The 17764-nt window shown below is 62.0% G+C and overlaps 1 protein-coding gene across 1 annotated transcript in view; it reads left to right on the forward strand.

The window, feature by feature from the left end:
- The first annotated feature begins 822 nt into the window (after positions 1-822).
- MYO1G (myosin IG) overlaps positions 823-17764 on the forward strand; it is a 71045-nt gene continuing 54103 nt past the window's right edge. Inside the window, exons 1-7 of the mRNA XM_048837312.2 lie at positions 823-1010; positions 9131-9339; positions 10281-10374; positions 10688-10853; positions 13441-13494; positions 14886-14981; positions 16227-16343. Of these exons, the coding sequence (XP_048693269.2) occupies positions 916-1010; positions 9131-9339; positions 10281-10374; positions 10688-10853; positions 13441-13494; positions 14886-14981; positions 16227-16343 (831 nt within the window). The 5' untranslated portion in view covers positions 823-915. The remainder of the gene's footprint in view (positions 1011-9130; positions 9340-10280; positions 10375-10687; positions 10854-13440; positions 13495-14885; positions 14982-16226; positions 16344-17764) is intronic.

The raw sequence follows: 17764 nt of genomic DNA on the forward strand, positions 1-17764 counted from the left end.
CTGCCCCCAACACTCCGCAATGGGTGGGGGGCATCTCGTTCCTGACCCACGGCCCCCTGCTATCCCAGCCCTGACCCCCCCACCCAGCTGTGCCCAGGCCTCTGCCTCCTGACCCATGGCCCTCTGCTATCCCAGCCCTGGGCCCACCCAGCTGTGCCCAGGCCTCTGCCTCTGCCTCCTGACCCACGGCTCCCTGCTATCCCAGCTCTGACCCCCCCTCCCAGCTGTGCCATGGCCCTGCCTCCTGACCCACGGCCCCCTGCTATCCCAGCCCTGAGCCCCCCACCCAGCTGTGCCCATAGTCCTGCTTCCTGACCCACGGCCCCCTGCCATCCAAGCTCCTGGGGGCTGGGAAAGAACCTGGGAGCCATCCTGCAGGACTCTTGCACGCCCACCCTACAAGGAGAGCTGGCTGGTGGGCCTCCCCAAATTCCCCCACACTGGGGGGCACTGCCCTTGCAGAGCACAGCTCCATGGCACATGGTGCCCCTAGGCAGGGTCCTGGGATCCTGCCCCAACTTCCCGCACACTGGGCAGCCCTGCCCCTTGCAGAGCGCAGCTCCATGGCACATGGCGCCCCTGGGTGGGGTCCTGGGACCTGCCCCCTGTCTGCAGGGGAACTGCCCCCCCCGACATCACACTGAAAGGGGCAGGATTCAGCCCAGCGGGAGATGGGCAGAGGGGCTCCCAGCCACCCTTCCCAGGGCCACGGGGTGGGGGGGCGACGTGGGGTTCCCGCTCAGCAGGGCCGACCACGTGACCCCACCCCCCTGGCTGCCGCCACGCCCCGCCGCTCAATCAGCCTCCGCACAGGAAGCTGAGCCCCGGCAGCTCGCGGCTGGGTTTTGAAAGTCATCTTTCCTCAGGCTGGTGCTCGCTCCCCCGCCGCCCAGCCTCTCGCCGTCCCCCAGCGGCATGGCCGAGCAGGAGAGCCTGGAGTTCGGCAAGGCCGACTTTGTCCTCCTGGACCAGGTGACCATGGAGCACTTCATGGAGAACCTGAAGCTGAGGTAAGCGGGCGCTGGGGTCCGAGGCCCCTGGCGGGAAGGGGGCGGGCGGGGCAGCGAGGGGAGCTGGGCTTCGGGTGCTGTTGGCTCGCCCGGGCCTGGACCTGTTTTAGGTCAGGGTACAGGGGGCAGGTTGCCCAGCTGCAGCAGCCAGCCGCGGGGGTGAGTCAGCGGGAGGCGCTCTGCAGCCCGGCGGCACCGAGCCTGGCGCTAGGGGGCGCTGTGATGCTGGTGGGACCGTCTCCTCGGGGAGCTCGGATGCCTAGAACCTGCTGGCTGGGTGGCAGTAACATTCCCGTGGTGCTTTTCCTGCGGGCGAACCCTGGCGTCCGGGCTGACTTCCAGCGTGGGGTTTGGCGCTGTGCTGCCGGACTGTCCCCCGGCCGTGCCAGCAGGATGCGGGACCCTTTTGATTCGCCCCGTTTCAAGGTGTTTTTTTTAGCCAGGTCACGGTGTGGTGCTAATCCGGGACTGTGCTTCCCCCCCACCCCCCCAGAGAGGAGCAAAGCAGCCCCTCTGCAGGTGGGGCGCTTGAAGGGCTTGTGGGGTCCTGTCGATCTGTACATGTGGGGTGGAGAGGGCGGCCGGATTAGAGCCCTGCAGCTACAGCTTCACACCCATAGATCCCTGCCGTGGGGGCAAAAGGAGAGCTCCCTCAGCTGGTGCTTGGAGTAGTCCCTTATACTCCGGGCTGCCTGCGAGAACTGTACCGCGCCAAGCACCTGTTCAACACAGAAAAACAGCAAGAGGTGGGCCCAGACGTACCCCTGAAGGCTGGGGAAGCTCCGGTCTGGGTCTGGACTGGTCTTTCTCTCCTCATAGGGGATGTTACACACTCCAGGAGGGGGAGGGGTGTCCTAAATGTTACTGCCTCTGATGCGCGAAAGCAGAAATCTTGTCGTCTCTAGGCAGCCATTCAGAGCAGATGGGGGAAGGACTGGTAGCTGGGTGGGGTTGGGGGGCTTGTCCCAGGGCTGGGGAGGGGGTGACACCTAAGCTGGAGCCTGTGAAGATGAATTTGTCCAGCCGTGGTTGCCAGGGCGGCCCAGAGGAGCCAGCTGGGCCTCAGGAGATGCTGAGGGTCCAGAAGGGAGGAAAGTTGCTGGGATAGGCCGGGCGGTGCTGGAGCCGCATGCCGAAGGGTGCCGTGATTGCAAGGACAGAGAGAGCGAGGAGGAGAAACTGCCATGGGCTGGTCTCCAAAGGCACTGAGCACCCAAAGGTGGGGACAGTCCCTTTCCAGATCAGGCCATGTAATCCTGTGTGGTAACAGGGACTGTACCCAGTCCCTGGTGAACAAGGGGTTAACCTCTGCTCAGCTGCCCCATCCCCTTGCACAGGGACAGGGTTACAAAAGCAGCTCTCCAGGACACAGAGGATCCTCTGGGCAGGCAGGAGGTTGCAATCGCCCTGGGCTGAGCTGAGCCCCCAGCAGGACGGGTGGCCTGTTATGTGTAGTGTGGTCGTATCTGCTGGCCCCACTGAGGACTGGGGTGTCATTGTGCTGGGAGCTGTACATGTGCCGTGAACCGACAGCCCCATCGCCGGCTGAACTGGCCGGGCCGTGGGCCTGTTGGCTGTATGTCTCTCAGCCATTGTTTCTGGTCCCTTTGGGACTTTAACCAACCCCCGGCACTGAGCTCCCTTGTCGGCAGCGTGTTCCTTTATGTCCCCTCCCTTCGGTGTCCCCCTCGGGAGTGTTTCTGAGATGCAGCTCTGAGCTCTCCCAGCCCTGGCAACAAGGCAGCTGGCTGAGAAAGCATCGCAGCTGCAGTTAACAAATCCTATAACCCCTCCCCTGGGGATGTATCTCAGTATCATGATCCCCCTTTTATGGATGGGGAAACTGAGGCAGGGGGCAGGGCAGGGATTTGCCCACACTCCCACAGTGTGTCAGGAACACAGGTGGGCTCAGAACCCCCCCTCACGTGTCCTAGTCTGGTGCTTCCTGCTGAGCTCTCGGTAAACTCTGTCTTCCCAATCTCTGGTGAAGTGTCCTTTGAGTAGCTTCTGCAGCCCCAGCAATTGGATCGGAGCCAAGGTCCAGCTAGTCCAAAGGATCCTGTCTCTGGCGAGAGCCAGCAGCAGCTGCTTCAGAGGAAGGTGTAAGAACAGTGCAGCAGCTGAGATGGGATAATCTGCTCCCTCTCCCTCCTGCCAGGTCTCAGACCTGACCTCTGTTAGTTACAGGTTGGCTTCGACCCTGGAGCAGGAGGGGTTCAATCCCTTCCAGATCTCTTTTTAAGCATTAACGGCAAGGCTTCGAAACAGCCAGCGTACGCCCGCTGGCCCTGCTCTGAAATGGAAGGCTGGTTCTCCAGAATCAGTGCTTTCCTTTTTTTAAACAAAGGCCTTCTCAAGCTGATCTGGCTGCAAAGAAACCCTCCAGACGGTGACCTGAACACAAGCCGTGCAGAGCTGAGTCTGGCAGACGCTGTCTCGGAGAGGTGTGAACTTTCCCACTCATCTCCGGCAGCGGATAACTCAGATGTCCAGTGACGATAATTGATATGGCAACACTGTTAACTATTTCATCACCTGTGTAAGGATGGAGCCGGAGGGTTACAGGGCAGCATGATTCGCTGAGTGACAGTGTCTCATTTGGGTAGTGTTGGTTAATTACTGCAGCTTGGCTTTTCCCCGCTCAGGGAGCTAGGCCCATGGAGCCCAGTGGTGCTGTGAGTCCATGACCGGATTTTGAAAATGGGGTCTCATTTTGGTGATACTGATGGGCAGAGCTGATTTTGGGAGCTGAGCTTGGAAAGCTCCAGTCTGATCCTAGGTGCACTGTGATAACATTGGATGTTCCTGTTCTCCATAAAACCCCCTCCTTGAACTGTGCTAAGCTCTTGGCCTCAACAACTTCCTGTGGCCATGAGTTCCACTAGCTTATTACACTTTGTGTGAACATGTGTTTCCTCGTGTCCGTTTTGGATTGGCCACATTTCAATCCTTTGCTCTTGTGTTGTGAGGCAGGGAGAACAGCAGCTTCCCCTCTACCTCCCCCATACCAGGGGGCCAGCCAGACATGACACGCTCAAAGGCACCACCACTGACACTGCCTTAAGCATCATGCTTGTTGGTTTCGCTAGGGGGGCTCCTCGCCTGCCGGATGCTCCAGTTGAGTCGCTGAGCAGCTGATCGTCCCAACTACTTAAGATTCCAGTGTCACCATGGGACTGGAATGTTCCAACCATAGAATCCAGGTGTCAGTAACGAGTCATCATCCCATCCAGGCCGCTTTAGGATTTTGGGGACAGATTATCTCCCTTCCTTCCCTCCAACTCCCCCCTCCCCACACACACATCTGCTCATCCTCTTCCTCTAAACTCAGCCAGATCCTTGTGCTTTCCTCCTTGGACCAGGGGCTTCCCTTGGCATGCCTTCATTTCTTCTCTGGGCTCCCGCACCAAACCGGCACTGCTGTCTGTGCCGATATCTCACCAGCTCCATCGGGGCTGGCTGCCAGCCACGACTCCTGTGTGGCCATCCTGAGTGAGAGGCACTCCAGGGGCTGGGAGCTCTGCAAAGGGCAGCCAGCCCTGGAAAAACAGCTCGGTGCTGGGCTGGACTTGGTGGGACGCAACGGCCACACTGTTTTATGTCCTGGCTAGCGTGTACACGTGCTGCTGGGTGGGACACAAGAACCACTCAACTGTGTGTCGGATCACAAGCCCCTCATACTGCTGCAGCTGAAGGAGATCCTCCCTGGCCTAGGGGGACTGAGCCCCTTTAAGTGCAGAAGAGGTGCACCCTGGCTAAATCTGGTTAGAGATGGAATTGCAGCTGGGGTCAGGAGATAATGAGGCTTGCAAGCCAGGAAGGGGCTACTCAGACCAACCAGACACACTGGGAGCAGGAGGTGGGCTTCCGGCAAGGAGCTTAAAGGAAGAGCCCTGTGGGCAATCAGGAGGAATTGCCCACAGCAGGGAGGCAAGGGGAGTGCTGGACCAGGCAACCCGGTGAGCTCCCTGGATAAAGGGACAGAAGGTGAAGGACCTGGGACAAGGAGATCTGTTACCCAGACTATGGGGCCCGTGTCTCTGGAGTTGGGCATAGGAGAGCTAGCCCTGCATGGTGGCAGCGTGTGGGTACAGTGATGGCTGTGGAGTGCCGGGGCCCTTCTCCAGATTGCTTGTGGCCTTGGTCGAGACATCCAGATCAGGGCCTGCTTCGCCCGGCTCTCACTTATCTCCCAGTGCATGTCCCCCTGCTGAAGCACAGAGCCAGCAGGTGGGGAGCAGCCAGGTTTGCTCTGAGTCACACCCTTCCGGGCTGGCCGAGTTCTCACGGGGAGGGAGTTCCTGGTTCTCTGCCTGTTTACAGGAAAGAGCTGGTTTCACCACTGCCGAGTAGGCTCCCCCTTCCGACACACACCTCTCCCGTCCCAGGGAGAGCCGGCTTTGCCGCTGCTGGGGCCCCCAAGCCATCCTTCTCCTGTGACCCCAGAATCCTCTGCCCCCCTCCATGTCCCAGAAGCCTTTGCACTCTGTCAGCCCCTACACATCCCAGAGATGCTGCAGTCCATCAGAATGTGCTGATTGTTGTCCGTGCTAGCCAAGGGCCAGGCCACAGGGACCTAGGCTGGATCAGACCCAAGGCGCATGTAGTCTGGGCTCGTGTCTCTGGCGCCAGCTGCTTCAGAGGAAGGAGTGAGAAGCCACAGTCGCAGGATGTGGGATAAGCCACCCCTGCACAGCTTTCCCCTGTCTCTCAGTGTCTGCAAGTGGGACGGCCTCATCCTTGGGTGGATTCGGTGTCTCCTGGGACCTCACCCGTGGAGCCCACCCTTAGCGATAGCCCACTCCCTCCTTCCCACACAGACACACCCCAGGCAGATGGGGCCCAGCAGAACTCAGTTAGGTAGGGGCTCAGAGGCCATGGTGGCGGGCCCCCATAAGAACCGAGAGACAGCAGATGGCTCCAGGGGGCCAGGGAGAGCAGGAGCATGCCTGGTGCACCCTGGCTAGGTCCGGTTAGAGATGGGGTTGCAGCTGGGGCCAGGAGCATGCTGGTGGTGGCTGGAGGCTGGCTTCGTGTCTGAAGTGCGCCCGCGGCCACGCCATGCGGTTAGAAGTGCGAATGGGACACCCTGCCGATGCCTTGCTAATTTCAAATGCAAGAGGCCACGGCTGCAAAAAGGCCGCGTGCGAGGCAGGCCGAGCGCCGAGGCAGCCGGGCCACCAGAGAATTGCAGTGTGAAGCACTTCCAGGCCCCTCATCAGCCGGTCCCCTCCTCCCAGGCCCTCGTGGTGGGTGTGAGTTGACTCAGTTGGAGGCCAGCGCACGATCCCTCTGTCCCTCTCTGTTCTCTCACCCCTTTCTTCCTGCCACCCATCTCACTGGCCCTGCAGGGACCCCCAACCAGCAGCTACGAGCACAGAGCTAACAGCGTGACACACCCACACCTTGCCTGGCGTGTGGCTGCCAGTCCTCCATGTGTACATGCCAACCTTTCCCCTGCCACTGTGATGGAGCGAGCTCGTCTAGCTGTACCCAGCAATTGTCGATCGTTAACGTCCTGGATTAAAGCCCTCCCCACCTCCAGCATGTACCCCATCTGCCCAGTGACTGCAGCTCAGAAGGCCCCCCCTCCCAACTAGCAGGGCTAGAACCATTTTTAAAGACAAGCTCAGGTCCCATGGGAATGGGGTGCCCCTTCTGCATGCCCAGTGGAGCACTGCCCACTGCTGGGTTAGAAGCAGGGACACTGGGTGTTCAGTAACCCAGGAATGAGTGGTACCGAGGTGCCAAACAGGGAGCATGGTACCAATCCCCACAGAACCCCAGCCACGGCAGCTGGGGCAGTCTCGACCCAGTGGCCTGCTTTGACTCAGTGAGGTCGCTGGTGAACAAACTGTTTCCAGGGCAGGGATGGAGGGACCAGCCGTGAGTGCAATGGCCCGGTGTGAGCCAGGTGCTGGTTCTGGAGTTCGGCCTAGGAACGCTGCTGATCAGGGGGTGGGGGAGTTGGTCAATGAAGGGGGCGGAGCTCCGGAGAGGGGAGCAGGGAATTGCCAGGCTGGATCAGAGTGGGGTCCCGCCAGCCCAGAACCCTGTCTCCAGCAGAGCCGGAGCTGGAGCTGGAGCCAGCTGCTTCACAGGAAGGTACAAGAAGCCGTGTTGGCAGTATACTTCCATCAGAGAGCCTAGCAGTGCCCTGCGGGGTGGCTGTGCCGTAGGGGTGGCTGCTCCGTGGATCAGACGGGCAGCGCCCTGCGGGGTGGCTGTGTCGTAGGGGCCCTGCTCCGTGGATCAGACGGGCAGTGCCCTGCGGGGGGGCTGTGTCGTAGGGGGCCCTGCTCCGTGGATCAGACGGGCAGTGCCCTGCGGGAGGGCTGTGTCGTAGGGGTGGCTGCTCCGTGGATCAGACGGGCAGTGCCCTGCGGGGTGGCTGTGTCGTAGGGGTGGCTGCTCCGTGGATCAGACGGGCAGTGCCCTGCGGGGTGGCTGTGTCATAAGGGTGGCTGCTCCGTGGATCAGACGGGCAGCGCCCTGCGGGGTGGCTGTGTCGTAGGGGCCCTGCTCCGTGGATCAGACGGGCAGTGCCCTGCGGGGTGGCTGTGTCGTAGGGGCCCTGCTCCGTGGATCAGACGGGCAGCGCCCTGCGGGGTGGCTGTGTCGTAAGGGTGGCTGCTCCGTGGATCAGACGGGCAGTGCCCTGTGGGGTGGGTGTGTCATAGGGGTGGCTGCTCCGTGGATCAGACGGGCAGTGCCCTGCGGGGGGGCTGTGCCGTAGGGGTGGCTGCTCCGCGGATCAGACGGGCAGTGCCCTGCGGGGTGGCTGTGTCGTAGGGGCCCTGCTCCGTGGATCAGACGGGCAGCGCCCTGCGGGGTGGCTGTGTCATAGGGGTGGCTGCTCCGTGAATCAGACGGGCAGTGCCCTGCGGGGGGGCTGTGTCGTAGGGGGCCCTGCTCCGTGGATCAGACGGGCAGTGCCCTGCGGGGTGGCTGTGCCGTAGGGGTGGCTGTTCTGTGGATCAGACGGGCAGCGCCCTGCAGGGTGGCTGTGTCGTAGGGGGCCCTGCTCCGTGGATCAGACGGGCAGTGCCCTGCGGGGTGGCTGTGTCGTAGGGGTGGCTGCTCCGTGGATCAGACGGGCAGCGCCCTGCGGGGTGGCTGTGTCGTAGGGGTGGCTACTCCGCGGATCAGACGGGCAGCGCCCTGCAGGGTGGCTGTGTCGTAGGGGGCCCTGCTCCGTGGATCAGACGGGCAGTGCCCTGCGGGGTGGCTGTGTCATAGGGGTGGCTGCTCCGTGGATCAGACGGGCAGCGCCCTGCGGGGTGGCTGTGTCGTAGGGGGCCCTGCTCCGTGGATCAGACGGGCAGTGCCCTGCGGGGTGGCTGTGTCGTAGGGGGCCCTGCTCCATGGATCAGATGGGCAGTGCCCTGCGGGGTGGGTGTGTCGTAGGGGTGGCTGCTCCGTGGATCAGATGGGCAGCGCCCTGCGGGGTGGCTGTGTCATAGGGGTGGCTGCTCCGTGAATCAGACGGGCAGCGCCCTGCGGGGTGGCTGTGTCGTAGGGGGCCCTGCTCCGTGGATCAGACGGGCAGTGCCCTGCGGGGTGGCTGTGCCGTAGGGGTGGCTGTTCCGTGGATCAGACGGGCAGTGCCCTGCGGGGTGGGTGTGTCGTAGGGGCCCTGCTCCGTGGATCAGACGGGCAGTGCCCTGCGGGGTGGCTGTGCCGTAGGGGTGGCTGTTCCGTGGATCAGACGGGCAGTGCCCTGCGGGGTGGCTGTGTCGTAGGGGCCCTGCTCCGTGGATCAGACGGGCAGTGCCCTGCGGGGTGGGTGTGTCGTAGGGGTGGCTGCTCCGTGGATCAGACGGGCAGCGCCCTGCGGGAGGGCTGTGTCGTAGGGGTGGCTGCTCCGTGGATCAGACGGGCAGTGCCCTGCGGGGTGGTTGTGTCGTAGGGGCCCTGCTCCGTGGATCAGACGGGCAGCGCCCTGCGGGGTGACTATGCCCTAGGGGTCCTGCTCCATAGTCTGGCAGGCAGTGCCGCTTCGTGGGGGTATGAACTGTTGGAAGGCAAAGCTCCAGGGACAGTCCTTGTTCGGGGGCGATGCGTGAGGCCGGGTGGCTGCGGCGTTTCCATTGTAGCCTGAGCGGGTTTGGTCCCTGCAGGTTCGAGATGGGGCGAATTTACACCTACATCGGTGAGGTGGTGGTCTCCATGAACCCCTACAAGCAGACGCAGCTCTACGGGAAGGACGTGATCGAGCAGTACCAGGGCCGGGAGCTGTACGAGCGGCCGCCGCACCTCTATGCCGTGGCCGACGCCGCCTACAAGGCCATGAAACGCCGAGCCAAAGACACCTGCATCGTCATCTCAGGTTGGAGTGGGCAGTGGCAGCCAGAACCCCTCTGTCTGTCTGTCAGTCCCACACACGCACTCACGTAGAAGGGGAAGAGGAGCATGTACCCCGGCTCCTCCTGTGATTTTTGTCAGCGCCACCCCATGGAGCATCACTCCGACATGCTGGGCTCCCACCCAGCTCTGCTGAGGCACCTCCGTCCCGGTCCACAGCCCCCTGCTGCCCCTGTCCTGGTGTGATTTGATGCCCATTCTGCAGCAGCCCCAGCTAGACCAGCCCTTGACCCCACGTGCTCCTGTAATTCTAGTCTTGGGTCCCTCCTGAGCTGGAACCCCCAAGTAGCTGGAGTCATCTGGGGCTTCAGGCTGTGAACAAACGTCCCCTTGGGATCGGGCTGGCAGCGCTGCACCCGCTCCTCCTTGCCCACAGGGCACCTTGGAAGCCAGCAGTGTAGAGATGGCATTGCCTACCCTCCTCCCCCAGGCGTCACCTTGCTCCCACCCTGCCTGCTCAGCTGGGGGCCAGAGCCTTTCCCTGCAAGATCAGCGGTTCAATTATGGCCATGCCTGGCCATCCGAGAGCTGAGTTCAGCAGCCTCAGGGCAGTTCCTAATGTCCATAATATTGACAGCCCATCACCAGCAAATCTGCATGAGAACAAGGACTGAACCGGCCCGGCGGACAGGGCCCTGCCAGGCCAGGGCTGGCCACAAGGGACGGCTGGTAGAGGCTTGTCCTCCTGCAGGCTGTGCTGGTACCGAAGGCTCTGTGCTACAGCCCTGAGCTCACCAGCCGCCGGGGTCATAACCCCCCCACCACCACCACCAACATGGTGCCTGGGAGCTAACAAGTGGCCTCTGACCTCCTAGATGTGTGCCAGGGGAGGTGGGCAGTAACCTAGGGCAGCAAAGCCTCGCCCGTCCTGCTGTCCTCTTCCCATCCTGTCTGTCTGTCTTGCAGGGGAGAGTGGTGCTGGGAAGACGGAAGCTAGTAAATACATCATGCAGTACATTGCGGCCATCACTAACCCCAGCCAGAGGGAAGAGGTGGAGAGGTGAGAGGTCACAGCAGCATCCTGGCACGGTTGGGAGGCTGTGGCCAGTGCACTGGGCTGGGACTCAGGAGACCTGGGTTCTGTTCCCAGCTCTGCCCATGACCTATTGGGTGATCTTGGTCAAGTCCCTTCCTCCCTGTGAACAGCTGCCACCACCCTCAGGAGGTGGCAAGTGCTGCGGATTGTCCCTGGGTGCAAATAGGAGCGGGGGGCTCATTCATTGCAAGCCTATGGACGTGCCAATCCCGATTCTGGGGGGTAACGCAGCCTGGCCCCCTGTGACGTTCCCTTCATTGCTTCCCGCCTGGCCCAGGGTGAAGAACGTGCTGCTCAAGTCCAACTGCGTCCTGGAGGCCTTCGGCAATGCCAAGACCAACCGCAATGACAACTCCAGCCGCTTCGGCAAATACATGGACATCAACTTCGACTTCAAGGGGGACCCCACCGGTGGCCATATCAACAACTACCTCCTGGAGAAGGTACGGCCCTGGGCCTGCCTCTGGGGCTGCGGAGGGGAAGGGAAGCAGGGGGACGGGTAATGTACACTCCCGGGTGAAGAGGATGGAGGTGGGCACCACGGGCCCAGTGCTCAGAGCAGTACCCCTGCGGCACGGCATCTGGCTGGTTCGCGTGCGGGTCAGGTCGCGGGGTCTGGGTGGAAGAGGCTGAGAAGTCGTGGCTATGAGAAGCTCGGGCTTTGCCATAATTCACCCTGCCATGCCTCCAGATGGGGTATGAGCCTCGAGCCCCCTCCTCCCTCTCTAGAGAGTCACCGTTACCCTGGGCTGGAAGAGCCCCTCTCCGGCAGCCCCTTTCCTTTTAACCCGGGCTGTGGTAAGGGGAGGAAGGACTCAGTTCCTCCTTAAATGAAGCACCATTTGCTCAGTGCCCTTCATCGATCCCAGGGCCAGAAGGGACCATCATGATCATCTGGTCTGACTTCCTGTCTAGCCCAGGCCAGAGACCGCCCCACAATCATTCCTAGAGCAGATGGTTTAGAAAGACCTCCATTCTTGGTTGAAAGATTGTTGGTGATGGAGACTCCACCCCGGCCTTTGGTCGATTGTTCCAATAGCTAATTACTCTCACCGTCCAAAACTGATACCTTCTTCCCAATCTGACTGTGTCTAGCTTCAACTTCCAGCCATCCGATGGCGTGAGACCTTTGCCTGCTAGACTGCAGAGCCCATTGCTAAATACCTGTTCCCCATGCTGGGACTTAGAAGCTGGGATCAAATCACCCCTTCCCCCCTGGCGGGGGACAGAAACGTTGCAGGGTTGAGAGGCCCAGTGGGCTGTGCCCGGGGCAGGTACATGTCTGGGGAGCAGGCGCAGAATGTGGCCTTCCAGAGGTGCCTTCTGGGGAGATAATTGGATGTTTTCCAAGCAGATCGGCCCTCTTCTAGCTGCGCTGGAAAGTACCTAGCAGGCAGGGCCAGGCCTCAGGAACACGGGGACCCTCCCTAGATTCCTCAGCACGTCTTCCTGAGCAAGCAACTCCTCTGTCATTTGTTTGTATTTGAAGGAGAGCAGGGACCTTGGTACTCCACAGCTCCACCCTGGGGGGCGTTAGCTGGGCTTTCCTCTCTGGACTGGCTGAGAGCTCCCGCCTGGCCTGAGTCGGCTCTGATAAACCCTAGAAATCGCGGTGTGCTAGCGTGGTCCCTGTGCCCTCCCGTCACAGGGCGGCCTGCCCCTTTCCGGGCAGGACAGCCCTGTTCGGTTATCAGACCCGGCTGGAAAGGGCTCTGACATTTCAGCCAAGGGGCTGAGAGATCTCAGATGGAGATGGCTGCCGGAAGGGAGGCTAGCTCCTGTGACTGGCCCCGGAGCAAGGGAAGAGATGGCAGGGGAAAGGCATCTGGGGCCTGCGGCCTGCTGTGGTCAGGAGGAGTGGCCTTTGGGCCTTGCATCCAGGCGTGGTACCAGTCCTTGCTGGGCTGGGAGACAGCCCAGTGGCCATCACCTCTAAGCATCCAATGGCCTGGAGGTCGTGCGGCCCTCCTAGGGGATCTCACGCTAGAGATAGTGTCGTCTAGTGGTGTGGGCTGGGGGTCAGGAGACAGGCCCTGGCGCTGGGGTGCTGTGGTACCCTATCATGTCCGGGCCCCACTTCCCCCTCTGGAGAGAAGGACGCTGACCCGCCTTTGTCACGTGCTTTGAGATCCCCCCAGGAAATGTGCTCCCCGAGTGCGAAGTATCCTAGACCCTGTGCATTCCGAAGGGCAACAAGCCCTTCTGGTGAGCTCTCCTGGAGCTGGCTCGCGAGTCTCCTGTTTGGTTCTTCTGCCTCTCTCAGTGACAGGCTCAGTTCTGGTCCACTGCCTCCCAGGCCTGCCCTTAGTCTCTGACATTCCCAGGATGCCTTTCATCCCAAAGCACTGCACACACAGAAATCGTCTCACCCCTCACTGGATGCAGCCACCTCTGGGGGCAACGCAGCAGCTGTTTACTAGTGTACCCCCCAGCTTAGGGCAGGAAGAGAAGACGGCCATTGGATCCATGCTGCAGGGAGAGTTGAGGCGGACAGGCTGTAGCAACTTACCGGCGTTTAGCCAGGACACTGGAGTTAACGCCTCTGCTCTCTTGAAAAAGAGGACCAACTCTTGAACAGTCCCCGGTGGCCAGGACCTCAGCAGGGCCTCCCACCCAGAAGGCCAGGATGGCTGCTACATTGCTGCATGAACCTCGAAGGGCTGGTTTCATCCTGCAGCAAAATAAGGGGGCTAGGTGGGAAGCCCAGGGCAGACAATGGCCGTCCTGCCGGAGAGGCTCCCTGAGGCATAGGGAGTGACCGACCCTGTTTCAGCTGCCAGCGCTCTGGGTGTGGAGTTTCCTTTACCAGGGACTGGTGTGTCCTTTGAGACAAGGGGATTTCTCTGGTCTCACCAGCCCATTGTCTCTGATTGGAGCAAATCTGGCAGCTGGCGGTGACTCTTTAGCAACCGGGGCTGAGCTGTGTGTGCCAGCATGGGACCCACAGTGATGGTGCGTGGCAAGGACCGGCCTGGGGCTGCGAGACACGGCCCCCGCAGGCACTGACTTCCTCTGGGCTTTCCCTTGCAGTCTCGCATCCTCCACCAGCAGCCAGGCGAGAGGAACTTCCACTCCTTCTACCAGGTGAACCGGGGGGGGAATCCTGGGGCAACGGTGCAGTCCGTGGTGCGGGGGGATCCCCGGGAGTCTGCAGGGTTTGGCTCCCTAGGGGAAGGGGAGGGGATAAGGAGGTGACTAAATAAAGATGACTGATGGATGGGAAGTGCGCTCATCAGTAGAACAGGGAAATGCCCCCCAGAACCCACCCAGGTCTCTCTAGTGGGGCCCGATGCCAGTCTGGTTTCAGCCAGGGCCTCTAGGCTTCCCGCCCCCAGCAGTAAGCTAGGGCGCAAGCTGCAGGAATGTCAGGATGCCCTGGCAGAGCTGGCCGGGTGTGCTGCAGGTGCCAAGGCAGAAGGGAGCGGCTGGGGGTGGTGCCCAGGCAGAGCCAGCCTGCGATGAGTTCATTGGCAGCAGCCCAGCCAGCCGCAGTAAAGAGAGGGAGGGAGAACAAGGGGGAAGTGGGGAAGGTTCATGGGCTCCCACCCCACCAGCCACAGGGGCACATCCTGTGGGTTTCCTGCCGACTGTGCCCAGGCAGGAAGCTTTGCTCCCAGGTCAGCCCCAGTCCTATGCGCTCAGGCCCCCGGCTGCTGCCCGGCTGGGGGCAGAGGAGGATCCCGCTCGCCCGGGGAATTGGGTGCTGCAGAGGCCTCAGTGCAGAACGGGGCTGTGCTGGGTGCAGGGACTTGCCGGCGATGCCCCGGCGGCTTCCGCTGCTGCTGCGTGTCCCTTATTTATAGCGCGCCGGGCCCCAGGCGGGTAACCGCAGGCCGGTGACTCAGAGGAGCCAGGGAAGTGAGTGCCGTCACCTTGCTGAGCCACACTCTCTGTGGCACGCTGCAGCCGCCCGCCTCCTTTGGCTCTCGCTCAGCCCTGGCCCAGTAGGGAGCACGTTAGTCGGCCGCCCTGAGGATGGGGCCCAGCCGTTCCTGGCTCCCCCGCACAGGTTGGGCTGGGAGGGCAGAGCTGAGGCTGCTAGGTAGGGTGACCAGACAGCAAGTGTGAAAAATCAGGACGGGGTGCGGGGTAACAGGCTCCTGTATAAGAAAAAGCCCCAAATATCGGGACTGTCCCTATGAAATCGGGACATCTGGTCACCCGACTGCTAGGCCAGTTTCCTCCCACCTTCAGCACCACAGTCCTGCTCCTCCTCCTCGCCAGCCAACACCTCACTACCCTGACCCCCCGTCCTTTCGCTGGGTCTCAGCTCCCTGCCTCCTCTCCGGCTGCCCCTTCCCTGGGAACACCCACTCGCCCGGGTTCTGCTGGGCGAGCTCCCTTGCCTTCAGAGGCCAGCCAGAGCCCAGCTGCCGGGCAGCAAGTGCCCGGTCTTCGCTATCCCCCAGAGCTTGGGGGCGCAATGTCACATGCCCCAGGTACAAGGGGGTCTCATCCCTGTCTCTCCCCCTCAGCTGCTTCTCGGGACCTCGGACGCTCAGCTGGCCTCCCTCCATCTCTGCAGAGACCCTGCAGCCTACCGCTTCACCAGCGAGGGCGCCAGCAACAATGTGAGTCCTGGTTCCACGCCCGGGGGGACCACGCCAGGCTCCTCAGGGTTCCCTGGGTGACTGGTGATTGGGGGCACCCACCCAGAGACCCGGGCCCGGTTTGTGGAAAGTGCTGAGCCCCCACCCTGAGAATCAGGCCCTTCTACAGGTCTCAAGTTGGGGCCCCCCAAATCACTGGTCCCTTGGAAACCTGGGCCCAGGGATCTTCCTGTGCCTGAGCATTGGAATGGGGAAGGCAGGGGCTGGGTGGGCGGCTCGCCATGGGGAACGGGAACAGGCGGAGCCGGCTGTCAGTGCAGCAAAGCCCTGGCTTCCCGACAGGCATCTCATGGCTGGGCGATCAGATCAGTGGGCTTCCCTTGGCCCGGGCAGGGTGCAGCTTCGACACTCTGCAGGGAGGGAGCTGCTGGGGTGCTCCGGGACCAAACGTATCCCTGGTGTAATCAGGCACAAATCCCGTTGACTTCAGTGGGAGCTGCAGCCACCTGCTGTCTAATGCACCCACACAGTTTCCACCAGGGCTCCCATTAGGCTGAAGTCCCATTCCCCATGGGGGGCTAATCATGGTTCCTGTGAAGGGTTCGTGTGCATCCAGCACTATGAAGGGAGAAAGCCCTGTCTTAAGTGCTAAGCACAGTTCTTGCAGCCCCTGCCTTGAATGTGGGCCATGCCCCTCGCTGGGCGCCTCTCTGCGTCCCGTTCCCCCATCGCACAGAGGAGCCACAGGGCAGGCGGGCAGGAAGGACTTGGAGAAATCCAGCTGGACATGGCTTCTGCTGCACACAGCTCAGAGGGGGCCCCGGGTGCCAGGCAGAGGGCCACCGAGCCTTTCACCTCCAGGCAAGACACTGCAGTGATGGGCGCTAGGTAGATCATCAGTTCCACTCTCACCTCCTGGCTGCCTGGTGGCCACTGTGAAATGAGTTTGCTGGCTCTCAGCCCAGTTCTCAGTGGATCCAGGGGCTCTGTACCCGTGGGCACTAGCTGCTGGCAAGGACTGAGTGGGCCAAGACGCCTGAGCGATCCCCTTGCTGGTAGAGATGGTCTCTCTGGGGCAGGGGCAGGCCCCGGGGAGGGGCTGTGGGTGCAGGATGCTCGCCCTGCAGCTCCCCAGGCCCAGTGTGAACTGTGGCCAGATGGAGGACTCCAGGGCCATGCAGCTGGCACCTTCCCCAGGGCTGGAAACCGTCGGCTCATCTCTCTCTGCTGCTCTTCCCTCCCCCCGCCCCCCCCGGCTTCTTCCAGCTGCTGGCCAGTGATCAGTCCAACTTCAAGGCTGTGGCAGATGCCATGAAGGTGATCGGCTTCAGCCCGGAGGAGATTGACTCGGTCTACAAGATCCTAGCTACTATTTTACACCTGGTAAGTGATGGCCTGGTCGGCGGATACATCCCTTCCCCTGTGCCGTGTCCGGCCCGGCCAGCACAGATAGTGGTGGGGTCAATTTGGGATAGGGTGCTGGTGGGGCCCATAGCAGAAATGAGGGGTGGGGTCAGTTTGGGGCTGGTGCTGGCGGGGCCCATAGCAGAGATGGGGGTGGAGTTCTGGTTCAGCCTGTGACAGAGATAGGGGTGGGGTCTGTTTGGGGTGGATGCTGGTGGGGCCCATGGCAGAGATGGGAGGGCGGAGTTCTGGTTTTGCCCGTGGCAGAGATGGGGGCGGGGTCAGTTTGGGGCAGGTGCTGGTTGGACCTGTGGCAGAGATGGGGGTGGAGTTCTGGTTCGGCCCGTGGCAGGATGGGGGCGGGGTCAGTTTGGGGTACACACACCCATTTCTAGGGCTCAGTTCCCACAACCCTGCCCAGCGTGTGCTGAGCTCGGTGTCATACCTCGTTGGAGTGGGGAGGAATTTCTTCAAGTTGCTCCGAAGTTGTGGGCAGAAATCTGGAGGGGATCCTCCCAGAGCATTGCCCCTTGGAGCCCCCCCCCCCCCGGCTGCCCAGCCAAACACATGCCAGGCTGGTTGGCAGAGGGCTCAAGGGAAATGCACTTCATCAAGCTGAGCTGGACTCCACCGACCTTTCCGGGCGCACTGCGGGAATGCCCTGGCCAGGCACCCTACCCCAGCAGCAGATCGGGGCTGAGCACCTGGCAGCCCAGGAAGCCAGCGACTCTTCCCTGGGAGGCGGGTGGGTTGGGATTGAGTCTAGATCCGGGTCTTGCAGGACCCTGGGAGCAGAGCTTGTGGGTGGTTGGCAGGCCGTTAGCCTTCACGAGGGCACTTAGCAGCGCTCTGGAATGGGCCCCGCCCATGGCTCCAGCTGCCAACCTGACGGCACGCAGACACTGGCCCGCAGACGTATGGTGCCACATGTCCCCCCGAGGAACTGCCCCTGCCCCGCCTCTTCCCGAAGGCCCCTCCCCCTTTCGTCCTCTCCCTGTCACTCGCTGCTCTCCCCCTCCACCCCGCCCCGCACCTGGGTCAGGAAGGACCCGCCTGCAGAGTTGGGATTGGGAGCTGCAGCCCCTGACGCAGGTAGGAGGTGGCCCCAGCTGAGTAGGGGATGATGGTGATGACCTGGCACCTCCCCCACCCGCTGTAACCAGACGTTGGGTGTCCGGTCCATAGATCTGACCGGATGCTGTCAGGTCTCCTTTTCGACCGGACTTTCTAGTCAAAAACCCGACACCTGGTCACCCTAGCCTCGGGCAGTGCAGTGACCTGACCCGCCTTAAAAGTGGCCACTCATAGGACCAAGTCCTGGCAATGGGGCCTTCACTCTCAGTCTGCAGAGCCAGGCCCCGTGCACCCTTCTAGCCTGTGACTGCGTCCGGGCAGGCTGG

The sequence above is a fragment of the Caretta caretta genome, chromosome 2 (genome assembly GCF_965140235.1).
Source record: "Caretta caretta isolate rCarCar2 chromosome 2, rCarCar1.hap1, whole genome shotgun sequence".
NCBI lineage: Eukaryota > Metazoa > Chordata > Testudines > Cheloniidae > Caretta > Caretta caretta.